Source organism: Aristolochia californica, unplaced genomic scaffold (genome assembly GCF_029961685.1).
Source record: "Aristolochia californica isolate CCGP_79_NKW_82.1479 unplaced genomic scaffold, dmAriCali1.0.hap1 SCAF_1, whole genome shotgun sequence".
Taxonomy (NCBI): domain Eukaryota; kingdom Viridiplantae; phylum Streptophyta; class Magnoliopsida; order Piperales; family Aristolochiaceae; genus Aristolochia; species Aristolochia californica.
In genome coordinates, this window is record NW_027181770.1 from 56820221 (window position 1) to 56836434 (window position 16214).

At 37.5% G+C, this 16214-nt stretch overlaps 2 protein-coding genes across 8 annotated transcripts in view; both read left to right on the forward strand.

Moving 5' to 3' along the window:
• Positions 1–1305: 1305 nt before the first annotated feature.
• LOC137962589 (protein MIS12 homolog) lies at positions 1306–9333 on the forward strand. Of its 3 annotated transcripts, XR_011115149.1 has the most exons (9): positions 1306–1482; positions 1652–1778; positions 1862–1919; positions 4249–4368; positions 7865–7957; positions 8018–8156; positions 8646–8780; positions 8874–9021; positions 9316–9333. XR_011115149.1 is itself a non-coding variant. In XM_068809549.1 (8 exons), the coding sequence occupies exons 2-8, from the start codon at positions 1660–1662 to the stop codon at positions 8936–8938; spliced, it is 729 nt and encodes a 242-aa protein (XP_068665650.1). In that variant the 5' UTR covers positions 1306–1482; positions 1652–1659; the 3' UTR covers positions 8939–9226. The 3 variants fall into 3 exon arrangements, 2 of the variants coding, with proteins under 2 accessions (XP_068665650.1, XP_068665662.1); XM_068809549.1 differs by lacking the exon at positions 9316–9333 and having other exon boundaries at positions 8874–9226; XM_068809561.1 differs by lacking the exon at positions 9316–9333 and having other exon boundaries at positions 1658–1778; positions 8874–9226.
• A 1366-nt stretch (positions 9334–10699) lies between these two features.
• The window catches only part of LOC137952182 (DNA repair protein RAD50), a 70636-nt gene continuing 65121 nt past the window's right edge, over positions 10700–16214 (forward strand). For all 5 annotated transcript variants that reach the window (XM_068799255.1, XM_068799262.1, XM_068799283.1 and 2 more), the window contains exons 1-3: positions 10700–11048; positions 11136–11222; positions 11297–11464. In XM_068799255.1, coding sequence (XP_068655356.1) covers positions 10926–11048; positions 11136–11222; positions 11297–11464 — 378 coding nt within the window. In that variant the 5' untranslated portion in view covers positions 10700–10925. The remainder of the gene's footprint in view (positions 11049–11135; positions 11223–11296; positions 11465–16214) is intronic.

The following is a 16214-nucleotide window of genomic DNA, read 5'->3' on the forward strand; positions in this document are numbered from 1 at the left end:
ACAATAATGATCTTTCGATCAATATTTAAATGATATGATTCTGATGTAGTGATGTTGTTCGTATTTCGAAACTCAAAGGAATACGCATGATAGGAAAATTTTCCAGTCGAACTCTTCCTATTCCTAAATATAATATTCGATTTCGATGAACCTGCTCTTACCATAATTATGGATATTACAATGAGGAGCAACCGACCCCTATTTTTTTATTTGTTTTTCCCTCTTGACTATTCAAAGAGGAAGTACTACTATTTTCCCATTCACTGTGGCCCATAGAATAAAACTGGTGGACGTATATGGAACAACCATAATAATTAAATTGTTGTTCACCAAAACAAAACTTTTTTTTATGCATATGGAACTCAACCCAATTCTGTTATGTTAGATTAGTAACAAGTCTAGTAATTATGTACTCATCATACATATTAGAACATAACATTTTGGAATACAGTACAAAATTTAAATTTTTAGACCCAATATTTCGTTGAATTGATACGTTAGATACAAACGGATGTAAATTATCTCTTTTTTTTCAATCGATTTTTATCCTTCCTCTTTTATCTTCTTTCTCTTCGATTTCTTCATCCGAATTTCTTCCTCGTCGACGAGATGAAAGCGACATTCCGACGGGATGTAAGATTTTTTATTTAATGCTACCAGCTACATGATTTTTCATGTTTTTCTCATCATGGTAATTTTAATATTTGTAACGACATTAAGTAACTAGTAGTGGAAGAGTATTTTTTTATCTGACAATAACTAATTTTATTTTTTTGTTTTTGTCATAGGTGGAGATTTTGCTCATGCAGGGATGCATATTATTTTCTAGCATGAAGAGAAACAACTATAGTTTATAAATTTATAATGAATTTATAGTTTTTATTTAGGTGATTGTAAATTGATAGCATTAAAGTATAAACCAAGAATACTAATCAAATTATGAGATTTGATAAACATCATACTCAAACGATTAGATTGCTTATAACATTCATAAAATGCAATCTTAGTTTGGGTGTTAGTGTGCGTAGGTAAAATAGTAAAGGTCATCTAAATCATCTGAGTTACATTTTTAGTTATTTGTTCGATCCCAATTTTCTGAGTTTTCCAACAATATTGTTGGCTGCTTTGGAATTAGATTGCAATGGTACAATATGAAATCAAGCGAGCCACATTGGCAAATACAAGCGTTAAAAAAGTTTAAATCGGAAATTATCCTAAATTACAAAATTTAATCTTTCGGGACCACGTAGAAATTAGATTTCTGTGTGTCAATAAACTGAGAAAATTTAACACTGGAAACGAAAACGACCAGGGCTCGACTTTCTCGTCTTCAACGATCCATCAAATTCGAATTTTTGAATTACGGACTTGCCGGGAAATCTAAGAACAGTGGATCCCGAAGCATTTAGGTTGAGAGAGAGATCGAAAGGGAAAACGGGGAAGGGTGAACAAAGAGAGGTGTTTCGTTTTCTATCAAGACAGGTAAAATCCGTAGCTTCTTCTTCTTCTTAACCTTATTACGTTAGGGTTCTTAACATACTCAGTAATTTAATATACTCTGGCGCACATGAACATTCCCAATGCTGTCATTTCCCCCAACTTCTCTGTTTTGATTTTTTTTTGTATGTTTATGGTTTCTAAATCGATGCAGCTTCAGGCATGGAGGGCCACAGCGAGGCTATTTTTGATTCTTTGAGTCTGAATCCCCAAATGTTCATTAATGAAGTAATCAACACCATTGACGGCCTTGTCGATGAGGCATTTGAGTCTTATGAACGGTATTTTTTATTTTATAATTATCAACTTCTTTTCTAGATTTTTCTGGAAGCTTCATTTTCAACCTGAATTGTGGTTTTCAAAGGGAAGCTTCCAATCTTGTGGGAGGTACAGAATCAGAAAAGTCTGAAAAGCTTCAGCAGGTATTATTTTTAACACGAGTTTATTTCTTCATTACTTTCAGTACTACTGTCTTATAATATTTGCAAGTAAAAAAATGAAGTATTAACCAAGACCATATACCACATGGACGAGCGTTTAAGCTGTTTCGAACTCTTTTATCATGAGGTCTTGAGGAGTATCCAGATAGTACATGACAAGACCTTCTACAGCATAGCTCATAGAAGGTCGGCTGCAACTGTCACTGAAAAACTCAGTCGCTTGGAGCATTCCACAGTATTGTGTGTGACTTGACCTGGATTGCCACCACAGTTTTTGCTAATTGCAATAGGAAGTTACTGATGTAACTGCCAATGATCATTATTTTTGGAGTTGATCGCTAATAATGCATGATATTTATGAGTTGTAGGTGGCTTTTATTCAAATCAGCTGTCATTGATGATCTTGACTTTTAAAGGTCAAACTATTAAAGTACAGCTATATATTCATCCAAGGAGGATCATATACACTAAAAGGAGAAAGATGATTTTTGTATTATGGTATAAGAGATTCATATAAGTATTTTTTGGTTGTGAACAGAACCTTTTTTAGTAAATCCTTCAGAACTGAATGATAGTTTGCTACAGAGAAAGAAAGATGAAATATAAGGGCAAGGAATGCACAAAGAAAAATGCAAAAGAAAACCAAACAAAAACTAACAAGGAAGAAATCTACTAAGCATTGTGCTGGCAGAGGCCAACATTTATTGTTTTGAGTAGGCTACACTATTTGTTGATCTGGACAAATGTATGCAATGTGTAGTAAGAATTCTTTAGTGTCTCTGTTCTCATCAAAGATTTGGCAGAGGTGCCAAGAGGGTGGGCAACTAGATCTGATGCAGCCAATAACCACAGAAAAGTCACTTCACAGATTGACAGGATAAGGAACATTCCTGGACAAATTTGAAACATTAAAGGAGTGTTTGAGTTGGGCATCTCTTCAATTTAAAATCCCATACGGAGCTTCAAAATCTGAAAGTACTTTTAATTTTTGTGTTCTTTGCCTTATAATTTAAGCTGTTATGAACACAAGCTCTTTGTGAATTTGGGTCCAAGGCCAATCCCAAAATGATTAGCCAACTTAGGAAGCCTCTTTCCCAACTAATAAACTAAAGATCTTGGTACTCACTAATCCATGTGGGACTATTCCTTAACACTCCCTCTCACGTGTAGGCCCTCTTTTGTGGCTTTACAAGTGGATAATTTAGGTGTAGGCCCTCTTTTGTGGTTCTAAAAGTGAATAATTTAGGTGTAGACCCTCTTTTGTGGCTCTACAAGTGAATAATTTACGTGTAGGACCTCATTTGTGGCTCTACAAGTGGATACTTTAGGTATAGGTCCACATATGAAAATTCGACTTTGATACCATGTGAAATTGGGTCCAAGGCCCATCCCAAAATGATTAGCCTACTTAGGAAGCCTTTTTCCCAACTAATAAACTCAAAATCTTTGTTTTCACTAATCCATGTGGGAATATTCCATAACACTCTTAATATTGTGGAACTAATGAATCAATGTTGTTCTTTGTTCTTAATAGTTTGCTACTAGTGAAATAATGTTGTTCTTTGTGCTTTCTTTACTCTTTTATTTTCTTATCCTTGCAAAAATGTAATGTATCTAAAACATTTAATGAGAAAATGTGAGATTACGCAGCATATACAAGTATGTGGAAAAAAATAATTTTGCAGATAACAAGGGTACTAAATTATGAGCAGAAGTCTGCCACTTTGGGCCTGAAATTTATGTTTTAGACTCATCCAAATTCATCTTGCCCATTGCCAGCATGGCCTGTATCCGTGCTTGAAAACCCACTTCAATTTAATTTGGTGAATCCTGCAGAGGCTTAGACAAGGAACCTTGTAGAGAAAAATGTCAAATGTTTTTATTTAAGTCCTGAGCTATTGGCGAAGAACATGATCACTGAATGGCAATCTAACAGCTACTGGTTTCCTCCAGTGCATACCTCTTTCTTGTCTTGAAAGTGGCATTAGTAAACTATGTAATGATTGATAGTGGCTGACACCATTATACAAATTTATAATTTGTTACGTTTTTGTGCATCTGCATACTTGACAGATAAATGGCCACTTTTGTTTAGAAAAATAAGGTACTTTGATCCTGATAAAATTTAAAACTATATGTTTTTGGGCCTGTTATTATGTCTCCAACACCTTTATTTTTCCTGTGAAGTTTCCATTCATGGGTCCATTGTACAGATTTTTATGCTATAATATTAATCTGCTATCTTATTTGATGTTGGTGATCTTTCTTTTCTAATTTTATTACTTATTCGCTGACAATGTTTGGTTGATAGGGTGTCTCTTCTCTGCGTCACATGATGCAAGCAGTTCTGGACAAGCAACTGGATGGATGGGAGAAATATTGCCTGCAACATGTTTTTGTTGTTCCCGATGAATTCTCTTTGCATAAAGCTGTAGGCTCTTCCTCTTGACCTTTATGGCCTTGAAAGTTTCTGTTTCCACATGATATACGAGCATCCACACTTAGATAATGGTTCTCATCACCTCAGGGTGATAATGCATGGTATCTGAAATAAGTATGGTGTTTTGTTTTTCCTCTCATACTTTTCTGGCTTGGATATGAGTGTACTAGTTTCAGAAAATTTCATGTCTTTACCATTTGAAGGAAAAGAAGTGTTAGAATCCATGTGAGGGTATTTTGGTCTTTTTACCGGTCTGGTATGCACCTTGTGAGATAGCAGTAGGCTAGGTGTCATCAGAAGTATAAGATTCAATTTAGATAGAATTTCGAGTACTATTCAATGAGTTACGAGGGTTTAAGCTGTGAAGGACATTTTTGTAACTTTGTTAAGTTTTCACTTAAGTGATTTTTAATAGAGAGGGGTCAATTTTTTTCCCTAAGAGTGTGCAGCTTCAGGCACTCTTCCTTCTCCTTCTCTCCTTCTATGTTCTCTCTTTTGCTCTCATTTTCTCTTTAAAACTCACATTTTTACATGGTATCAGAGCGGTGAGATCTTGTTGCAAAGCCTTTCAGTTGTTTCTCCTTTCTCTGTCTGAAATTTTCTCCTACTTTAGGAAATGGGATTTCCAAGATTTTGTTTGATTCAAGTTAAAGGTCAGGTATTTTTCTTTTGCGCCTTAACCTTAGAGTTGATGTCTTGTACTATTAATTAAAGCTTCTTTGTGAATTTTGTGCCCCTAGAGGTTTGCATGATTGGGATCATCCCAATTATTGCCTGCGCAGGTTGCGAACCTTGAGTCACCTATCTAGAAGGTGACATCATCCTTCTTTGACAATTTTTTGAGTTTTTGATATCTATTACTTATCGAGTTGAAGTCTCTCATTGCCCTAATTAATCTAGTTTGAGGCCCACACAGCCTTCAGAGACTTTGTTTTGAGTAATTTGTTTTTTTTAAGCTAATTGTTAGTTTTTAATATGGCCGACTTCGGTGAAGTGTTTACACTAACTAAAGAGACAAGAAATTCAGATGCGAAGGATACAATTGTGAGCACTTGTAACAAATTGAATGACCAAAATTACTTAAGCTGGTCAAAATCAGTACATATCTATTTGAAAGCCAAGAGAAAAACTAAATACCTAATAGATGACCCTTATGTTTCGATAACTAATGATTGAGAAGCAAAAGATAGCCAAGAATTGACTACTGAACAACGTTGAATGCAAACTCAGAAGTTAGATTATGAATTGTGAAATAGCTAAGGAGATTTGGACTTCCTTTACAACAATGTATGCTTAAGAGAGTAACTTATCAAGAATTTTATGAGTTATATGCCAAGTGTTTTAGTTTGAAAAGGGGTGATAGGAAAAGTATTGACTACTACTGTGAATATCACAGTGTGCTACAGAGGACAAGGATGGAGGAAAGTTCAGCATGCAACAAATCGGTCAGAAGCTACCTGTAGACTGGATGGAGGCAACAAAGGATAAGGCCAAGATAGTTCATGTCTCGGTAGAGGGCAAGGTGTAATAGATAGTGCCTACATTGTGGACGTACCAACCACTTATCAGATAAATGTTGGGACAAGTTTGGTAAACCAGCATGGGCGAATTCTAGTGTTCTTGAGAACAGTGAGACCTCTACTACTCATGTAGAAATGGATGCTCTACTTGACCGTAGAGTGCATCTATCTCTATGTAGAGCCTCCTCATATTACTGTTGTGGGATGTCGTTGGGTATATATAGTGATGTATAAGGTTGACAGATCTATTTAAAGGTATAAAGCCTGCATTGTAGCTAGAGGATATACTTAGACCTATGGTGTTGATGTTTTTGAGATGTTCTCTACAACAGCTAGATTATCTTCCGTTCGAGTTCTTGTTTTAGTGACAATGACCAAGGGATGATCTTTTTTTCAATTGGATATAAAAAATGCATCTTATATGGATGAGGAGGTTTATATGGAGCAACCTTCTGGATATGTTACTCAATAAGAGATTAGAAAGGTATGTAAGTTGAACATGACATTTTATGGTCTCAAACAAAGTCCTATGGTATGGTTTGACAAGTTTTACAAAATAGTTATGTCATTGAGCTTTTCTAAAAAGTCATTGTGATCATTCTTTATTTATATTGAAAAGACGTACTGGTATTGTGGTGCTACTTGTTTATGTGGATGATATAGTATTATCTGGAAGTGATAAACAAGGGATTGAAGAGGTGAAAGCACATCTTACTAGACACTTCCAAATGAAAGACTCAATTGTAATTGAAGTACTTTGTGGGGATTGAGCTAGCCAAAAGTAAAGTAAGAATTGTGTTGACACAACGGAAGTACGTGACAAATATGTTGCAAGAGTACGGGAAGACTTCTATGGAAGTCAATAATAATCTCTATGAAGATGGTAGTGTGGAACTTAGGGCTAAGACCATGTACAGGATGTTGGTAGGTAAACTTATTTTACTACTGTTACGCATCCAAATATATCATTTGTTGTAAGCATGGTCAGCCAATTTATGGAGTGTCCATGTAAGGTTCATATGGAGGCAGCTCATAGAATATTACAATATTTAAAGGGACACCAGGAAAAGGTTTGTTGTATGAACTTCATGGTCACTTGAAAGGTAAGGCATATTCAGATGCAAATTATGCAGGATCAAAACTGGATTGAAAATATACTATTGGCTATTTTATTTTTGTTGGAGGAAACTTATTTAGCTAGAAGAGTAAGAAACTGAATGTGGTGGCTCCCTCTGGTACAGTAGCCGAATACAGAGCAATGGCTATGCTTTTAGTGAACTTATATGGGTCAGATTCATGCTGCAGGAATTGAGTTTTTTTGAATAAAGAAGCCATGATTGTGCATTATGATAATCTGACTGCAATTTTCCTTGCAAGCAACCTTATATTCCATGACTGTACAAAGCATGTAGAAGTTAATTGTCACTTCATTCATTATGCAGTTATAAATGGAGCAGTAGTTGCTCCATATGTTCGATATACTGATCAGATTCACCAAAGTCTTCGACAAGAAAGGGATTTTTTTAACAAACTAGTGTTTCTTGACATATATGCTCCTCTTTGAGGGGGAGTGTTAGAATCCATGTAAAGGTATTTTTTGTCTTTTTACCAGTCTGGTATGCCCTTGTAAGACAGCAATAGGCTAGGTGTCATGCCAGAAGTATAAGTTTCAAGTTTGATAGAATTCTGAGTAGCAATGAATTATGAGGGTTAAGCTATGAGGGGACATTTTTGTAGCTTTGTTAAGTTTTCACTTAAGTGATATTTAATAGAAAAGGGACTCGATTTTTGCCCTAAGAGAGCAGCCTCCTGCGCTCCTCCTTCTTCTTCTCTCTTTTTTTTTTCTCTCTTTTCTCTCCTTTTCTCCTTAAAGCTCTCATTTTTACAAGAAGATTTTGACAGTGAGTTAATTTTGTTTGATGGCCTCGTTAAAGAGCTATTTTTTTGTGCTTTTTGGATGTAATCAGGAGACATCGGGCAAGGAACATTTATCTCTGGGTGATACGTGCGTGGATGAGCTTGACACTTGCTTAGATTCCTTAAGAGAAAGACTAGATGCAGTAAGTTTCTTCTTCTTCTTCTTCTTTTATCTCTCTCCTGACACTTGATCGTTATCTCAGTATGGAAGGGAATCTACTGCTCTGAAGAAAGAGCTCCAAGCATTGGAGAGCCAATCTGCTATTAGCAGCAATATTTCCATGTCTGTCAAAGACGCACTTGAGCCATTTGGACAAAATGCCATTCACTATATGTTCCAAGGTGTGGTTTTGAATTTCCACTTTATTCTTTTAATTTCCTCTTTTCCTTTTTTTATTTTCAAGACTAGAGATTTGTTCTTTAGGTTTCATTAATGTTTTCTTACATCTGCTTCTATGAATTTGTGAGGCATAGGAAACAAACATGTATCCAGCACAATACCTTATCATCCTTCCCATAACTAACACAGAAGATGCATCCCTTTGGTTTAGCTTAGACTCTTGATTTAACCACCTACATTTGATGTGTTAATCTGATGTGTCAATCCGTATTGCCTCCCCCCCCTTCTCTCTCTCTCTCCCCTGAACAATTCATACATGTATAAACCTTTGCTCATAATTATGATTTATGATGGAGAGTGAGGTCATGTCATATGAAATAGATTGAGGGATTTATAACCTGTCTGTCCCATGGGGTTTGCCCAAATCAGTCAGTTTGTATTGTTAATGCAAGAAATTCTTCTAATTTCCATCAATGTTTTACTCTGGATAGAGATGGTTAAAAATGTGACTGTACTTCGTAAAAAGATGGTTGAGGTAGAAAGGAAAAGGCACAAAGAGAGGGAACGAATTACCACAGAGATGTTATATAATCCTAGCAGAAACCTCTCTTCAACGGATATAAATGGTATGATTTTGCTTAAAAAGCTTATTTTTGAATTGTGCAAACAGAAAAATCCAGATGGATGGCACTAACTTTGTCAGCCAAAATGTTCTGCAGGCCTCTCAGTAACACTGAAGGATCTTCAAGACTTCGTTGACAGCTCTAATGTCATGTTACCATAGATGATATGTCATATGATAATGTGCTCTGAGATGTTGTGTCTACTAGGTTGGGAGGTGAACTATAGTAACAGATTTATGAAAAGGTATCATTTCATCACATAACAAGTCATTTCCATTATATGCTTGTGTTTGCTATGATATTATGTGTTTAAATGTGGTTATTATGATTTGATTTATGATTTTTCAGGAAAAAAATGATTTGATTTATGATTGGCTGAAAAATAAAAGCTAGAAACCAAATGAAACTTAAATGGAAATTAGCCAAATCCCACTGACCTGATTCTTATGTGAAAATTATGTGGCTGTTTTATTTCAGAATCCACCTATGCTTTTGGATTGGTTGTTTCCCTTCTCACCTATGCTTGTGTTTCATTTAGTAACCCCAAGATGATTGGTGCATCGACTGCCCCAGCTCGAATAATCAGATCTTGAGATTGAAGATCCCTAATCTCTATCTCAATTGGCTATAAATAGGTGTTCGAAGCAATGCAAGGAGTGGTTAGAGTTGGTGAATCTCCATTGCTGAAAATTTTGAATTTAAAATTTAATCATTTCTAAATTGGTATAATTAAAAATGACAAATAATCACAATATTTTCAAATGAATTAATTCAGAAAAAAATAATATTTTTGTTTTATAAAATAATCATCAACTGAATGCATCATAATTATATTTATTTTGAATAAATACATATATTAATAAATTATTATTTCATGCATTATTGATTAAATATAATTTTTTATCTTACTTAAGTAATTACCTAAAAATAATCAACAACTATAAATTATTATTTTTAAAGATATTGTTAATTAAATAAATACTATATTTAATTTAAACTAATTTATTTTTATATTAAGGAGAAGCCTCCTACTACCACAGTGGGATGGCTTTATTATTTGAAAGACCGAAGAAGACGAGAACAAAGGATGGGGGAGGATCTCCTTTCACTACCACCAATAGGGGAGGGTGATGACGAGAAGGGATGTCCTCCCCTACCCCCTTCTCGTTCTTCACCGTTCTATGCAAGTTGCAAGGAATGTCTGAAAGGAGATAGGGGCCCGGGAGCCCTTTGCACTTGCATTGCTCAGTCTTTTCAAGCGGAAATATCAGCCTAGGGCAGAGGGAAGAGCCTCCCTTGTCCTCTTCGTCTACACTGGTGACCTTTGCAATTTGCAGAGGATGATGATGAGTAGGAAGGGGGAGGACCTTTCCTTCAACCCGATGAGAGCGAAGGGAATATCTTCTTTTGCCACCTTTACAATTGCTGTCATAAAAAAAGATCAAAGAGAAAAAAAAGGACCAACAACTTATAGAGACAATGAAGAAGAAAGAATGAAGAACAAAAAAGGTTGATGAAATTGTTTGATGGAAAGCAAATTCCACTTGTGAGAGTTAGAATTTTCAAAGAAAAACCTGAATCGCAAAACTCGACCCCAATCCTGTCCTCACCGTGTTCCTATAAACTAGACTTAAACCTGACCTGTTACCGCTCCCATTCCCATAAATTCGACCCGAAACCTGTCAGTTTTTTTTTTTTTTGGGCCCCATCCTTGACCCGAGGAGAGAAATAGGAAACCTGAACCGGGTTTTTAGGGTTGGGTCGGATTGGGTTCGCCGTAAAACTCGACCCAATGCCGACCCAATGCCGACCCTACTTACAAAATAATTTTATGTTTCTGTACTGACATAATCACCCTTACAAGCTCAGAAGAACCGAAGGGTTTGGCATCCGCGGAGACGGGTTTTGTGAGACCCAAGACCTTTCGGAGAACAGAGGAGCCAACTTGGCAATGAGCCTTTAGTTACTTTTACGTGGCAGGTTTCCTTTCCTGGGTGCTCGAAGTCTGTAAGTGCCGCGAGATTTTCTCAAACCAGTCCCGCCATTTTTGGTTGATGCTTCCTCCGACATTCTCTTTTTCCTAGTCAGCGTTCGGTAGTAGGGTTCTGCACCGTTCCCTCCTCTCCTGCTTGCTCAGTAGAGAAAAAAATGAGTACAGTTGATAAGATGCTGATCAAAGGCATCCGGAGCTTCGACCCTGAGAACAAACATGTTATTACCTTCTACAAGCCACTGACGCTGATCGTTGGTCCAAATGGAGCTGGCAAAACGGTAATACCTCGTTTCTTTCCCTTTTCGTCTTCCGCTCGTTACCATCTCCTGATTGTCGTTTCTTACTAGTTCATTTCTTTTCTTAAGACCATTATTGAAGGCTTAAAGTATGCCTGCACTGGCGAGTTGCCCCCTAATGCGAGGTCGGGTCATAGTTTCATCCACGATCCAAAGGTCTGTCTAATGCCCCTATTTACTATATGACGGTGAATTTTGTTCGAATTTTTGCTTACTGCCTATGATTGTAGGTTGCTGGGGAAACTGAGACGAAGGCACAAATAAAGTTGAGATTTAAGACTGCGGCTGGAAAGGATGTTGTGTGCATAAGATCATTTCAGTTAACTCAGAAGGCGTCAAAAATGGAGTACAAAGCTATCGAGAGTGTCCTGCAGACTATTAATCCCCACACAGGAGAGGTATTTCTTTTCTGTCTTGGAGTGTAGACATAAAAAAAAACTTTTATTAATTGCGCGACAAAGGATAGATGTTAAGGAGAGCTTAAAAATGAAAATAGTACATCAGCTGCGAGTAGCATGATTCCATGTATTGGGAGATTTTGCAATGATCGTATCTAACTTTTATGCTTGTTCTTCAGTTATGGCTGGTGATGATCTGATACTTATTTCGTGGTTCTCCATTTTGACATCGGGTACCAAAAAATCCCCAAGATTTGGTAGATACAAGATTTAGCATAAGCTGATTCACATTATATGTTCATTTTAAAGTTGAAGCATATCAACTAGATGGCAATCCATGGCAAATGTGCCTCAAAATGTTGGAGTAGAGATTGAGCCTCAGCCAAACTGGATGGAAAAATGGCTAAATGGGTCAATGCTACCAAAGCTAGTTCAATCTACTCTCATCTATACTGAGTGATATAAATATGCCATTAGTTCTTGTCTTAGAAATGAAACACCCCTAACAATGTTCGTACATGATGGCATGCAGTCGCTGTTCATCTGATTCGATAAACATTTCTTTTTGTATGGGTGCTAAATTAACCACTTCACAGTCCTTTGCATGTACATGGGAGAGGTTAGGACTTTGAAGCTGTACTTAGCTGGCTGAAGATTAAAGCAATGGATCAATGCCATATGTTCTCATTTTCACCTTCCAGTGGGGAAACCTATACCTTCTATTTCTTATTCATTTTCTAAAAAATTCAAAACCTGTACTTTAGATTGAAAACAATCACTCTTAGCATGGTAATTAGATGTTGACAAGCATGATTAAAGGCAATTAAAAGTTTGAACTATGAAGAATTTCATGTCTTGCCTCCGGAAAGCTAATGCCTATGTCGCTTCAAGTTTTTTCTTCATATCTTTAAAAGTTATGTCCAAAATTTTATTGCTCCTATGCTCTCATTCAATCTTGTATTATTCATAGGTATTGAGGCCTAAAACTTTTTTTTTTTATCATAGGTTGAATTTGTAGCATTCATTATATTTATTGTGGAAATGATTGCTTGAATATTTATGTATATGAATTGTGAAGTTTTCACAGTTCAAGTCTTTTCTTTATGTCTTTAAATTTATTGTTCCTACAATCTCATTCAATCTTGTATTATTTATATGTATTCAGGCTTAAAACGTTTTTCATTGCATTTAGTGTGGAAATGTTTGCTTGTATTGTATGTATATGATGATAATGAAAACAATACATTTGTATTTTTTTTACAACACATCTAAACTGTGCATCAACACGATCTAGCATTTTTAGACAAGGAGTTCCTCGGTACTTCCTTAAATGACCATTTCTTGCCTGATGATGGAAAAATTATTTGTTTCACTTGTTACAAACAAACTTACATTTTTTTTCTTTCCTTGTTTTGTGAAAACATAAAATTGAAGTAATAAAGAAGAGGAGATAACATTTCAAAAAAGAAAAAGAAAAAAAAAAGAAGATAAAAAAGAAAGAGAGAAGAAGAGGGGAGTCAAAGTAGCATAAGAGAGGCTGCTCATTAGGGAAGAACTCAACCCCTAATATACTCTTATATCACTTTAAGTACAAAAGCGGTAAAAGGACCAAAATGTCCCTTTAGTACATGATCTCCTAATACACCCAATAGCTGATGAAAAAGAAAAAGAAAAACACATTTGACTTAGTAACTATGTTCCTAACATACTCCTTGACTACTAGAAGTAATAATACATAGATAGAATTACCAAAATAGCCCTAAAACATATTTTATAACACTCCCCCTCAAGTTGGGGCATAAATATCTAACAATCCAACTTGTCATATATCATCATATGCTCACGCTTCTCAAGTGGTTTAGTGAAAATGTTTCTCAATTGCTCAAAAGATCTTACATAAGGTGCAATTATCTTCTCGTACATGATAACATCTCGTATGAAATGACAATCAACTTCAATATATTTCGTCCTCTTATGAAACACTGGATTGTTTGCAATAAATATAGCCGCTTGATTATCACATTTCATGACCATAGGTTCATTAACTGGGAGTCCAATCTCAACTATAACTGATCTTATCCACAAACGTTTGCTAATAGTATGTGCCATAGCTCTATATTCCGCTTCGACAATCGAGCAAGTCACTACACTCTGTTTCTTGTTTTTCCAACTTACTAGATTACCTTCCACATAACAGCAAAATCCAATAGTAGACCTTCTATATAATTTTGATCTAGCATGATCAACATCAAATAATCCTATAGCATCAATTTTATTATTTTGTTTCTGTTTCACTAGCATAAGAAAATTCACCTCTTTCGCAAGGTTGTTTGCCAGACTATTGGCTAATTTAATTACATGACACCATGGAGCACAAATATATGATAAAAATTAAAAAATAGCATTAAATCTCCAAGGAATGTTGCCTAGATTTTTCCACCAGCCAATTACATTTGCGAAGTTCCTTTTCATGGTAAGCAACTTGGTAGAGAAATGCTATCCAATGATCTTCAACTCAGTGGGAACTGCTTTCTTTTGAAATAAAATCATCACCATTTTCAAAAAATAAATAAATAAAAAGGATCTGCAGCTCAGTGAGAACTGATCTAATCTCAACGTCACTAGGTCAACATCTCAAGCAGGTTTGAGTAAGAGACAAGTACATTTCCATTGAAATTCCCGAAGAGCCCTTTACATCTAGCGGGCCCTAGGCCCCAAGAGCTCTTGTCAAAGTGATTTTGATGGATCCAAGGGAGGGGCAACCATTAGGTAACTCTGGTGTGGTATTTGTGATCAAAACTGGTTTCATGGAGCCTAAGACAAATCTCATTAAAGAACAAGTCTTTTCTTCTTTTAAATAGTGAGGAATTTATTGCAAGAAAAGAAAATACATCAAGGGAGGCCTCCCCTTACAACAATAGATTAGAGGGAGGGACTCAGTTTAGTACAAGAATCAACTGCCGAGTTGACTGATCTAAGTACATGAGACCAGGTACAAGGAATAGAAGAAACAAGATTCGTAATGTCAAGAAACAACTGTCAATGACGCAAGGGTGGGAAAGTGGAGGTTGAACACCATCCAATGACCACCCTAGAGTCGCCTTCCATAAAGAGTGGGCCGCTAAAATGCTCGTGGAAGATGTGGAGGCCATGGAGAAGGTCGGAAAGCTCAGCTGTAGTCGACTCTGCTATGCCAAGAGGCCCGGTGTAATAGATAAGGGGGGTGCCCTTAGCACCGAATATCATACCACCAAAATTCGCACTCCCATGGTTACCGAATGCACTGCCATCAAAGGTAAGCTTGAAGTGACCAGCCCGAGGGGGAGTCCAAATAGCCACCCGGGGGGGGGGGGGGGGGGGGGGGGGTGGAGGGGAGCAGACATCTGGGAATTGCACGCCAATTTGTGCGTAGGGGGCACACGTCAAACAATTGAATTCCTTCGTGTTGTGCATCCAAACCGAGATGAGACTGGCAGCAATGCAAGAGACTTCGACAACCATACTGGAGACAGTCAAATCTTCAAGAACTCCTCTCCTTCCAAAGGCATCAAGGAATGTGGGCAACACAGGCTGAAAGATGAAGCTTACCCAACTTGGGGAGGCGAGTCCCAGAGGGGTGGAGGCACATAGCACCAAGATCACGAGGGAGGTAGAACTAAAGGCCCAAACTGTTGAGGTGAGAAGTCCAAACCTGTTCCTGCTAGGCAAAGGACCAATGGAGGAGGAGATGACAAACAATTTCTTCCTCCAAGCCACAGAAGGAGCAGAGGGGGTTTGGAGAAGTTTTTTCATCTTCCGGTAGATAACCTCGTAGACTACTTCCATAAGTCGGGCCAAATTCATCATTTGTTGCCAAGTTTTATCATCATAATGATGGCGCTCAGCTTGGGGTTCAACAACAAAATGGTGGGACTTTCAGTTGGAGGGGGGAAGAGGATTCGGCTAAGTCTAGCATCGAATTGTAAATTTGTAGCAATACTGGATTCCCCCTGTTGGGGAGATCGGTTCAGTCCTCTCCGACGCCTTTGATAAGTAGCTAGGATTGGTGGGGATGGGTTAGGAAGGCGAGGGCCAGCACCTATAGTAGATTTCGAGTCCGAGTGGTAATTTTGTGCTGCTGGAGAGTGAGGAGGGGAAACCATGTCGAGGGACGAGTTGCTGAGGGTGAGGTTCGGGAGGCGATTTAAGGCATAGGATGAGTTAATTTTTGGGGGGGCCATGGATAGAGTAACCAGGGACTGGGTTTGCCACGTACTTAGAGAAGCCGAGTCAACAATTTGGGGTCGGTTGAATAGGGGGTTGTCGATTTTAAGTGGAGTTTTATGAAGGGAGGTCAGGTTGGGGCTTTGGTTCCTTCCGGTTAAAATTGGGTAATAAAGGGTGGGACCATCAGATTCAGGAGCTGGTAGTGGGAATTGGATCGAGGTGTTGCAAGGGAAGGAGGGACGAAAATCGCATGTGGGGTTGTTTGGGGGGGGGGGGGGGGACCTGATGCTAGGCAGAGGGTATTAATGAGGGGGACTGTGGCAATGGGTGAGGTGGCAGTCACGGTGGCAAGGGTGTTGACAAAAAAAGCAGGCTTGTTAGTTGGGAAACCAGGAATTGCAGAGAGGCTAAGGTACAACGAGTTTGAATTTGAAGTGGTGTGTGGTAGGGAGGTCGATGAGTCCAAGGTGGCCATTGAAGTGCCGGGTTGATTGGATCGATTCGGTCTAGCAATGGCTCGGTCAATATGAGTCGTTGGAATCAG

Excerpts from the sequence above, each read along its gene's own strand:
- LOC137962589 (XM_068809549.1), top strand. The coding sequence starts at position 1,660 with ATGGAGGGCCACAGCGAGGCTATTTTTGATTCTTTGAGTCTGAATCCC. Across the intron at positions 1,920-4,248 it reads AGTCTGAAAAGCTTCAGCAG|GGTGTCTCTTCTCTGCGTCA; the intron begins GTATTATTTTTA and ends TTTGGTTGATAG. Across the intron at positions 4,369-7,864 it reads AATTCTCTTTGCATAAAGCT|GAGACATCGGGCAAGGAACA; the intron begins GTAGGCTCTTCC and ends GGATGTAATCAG.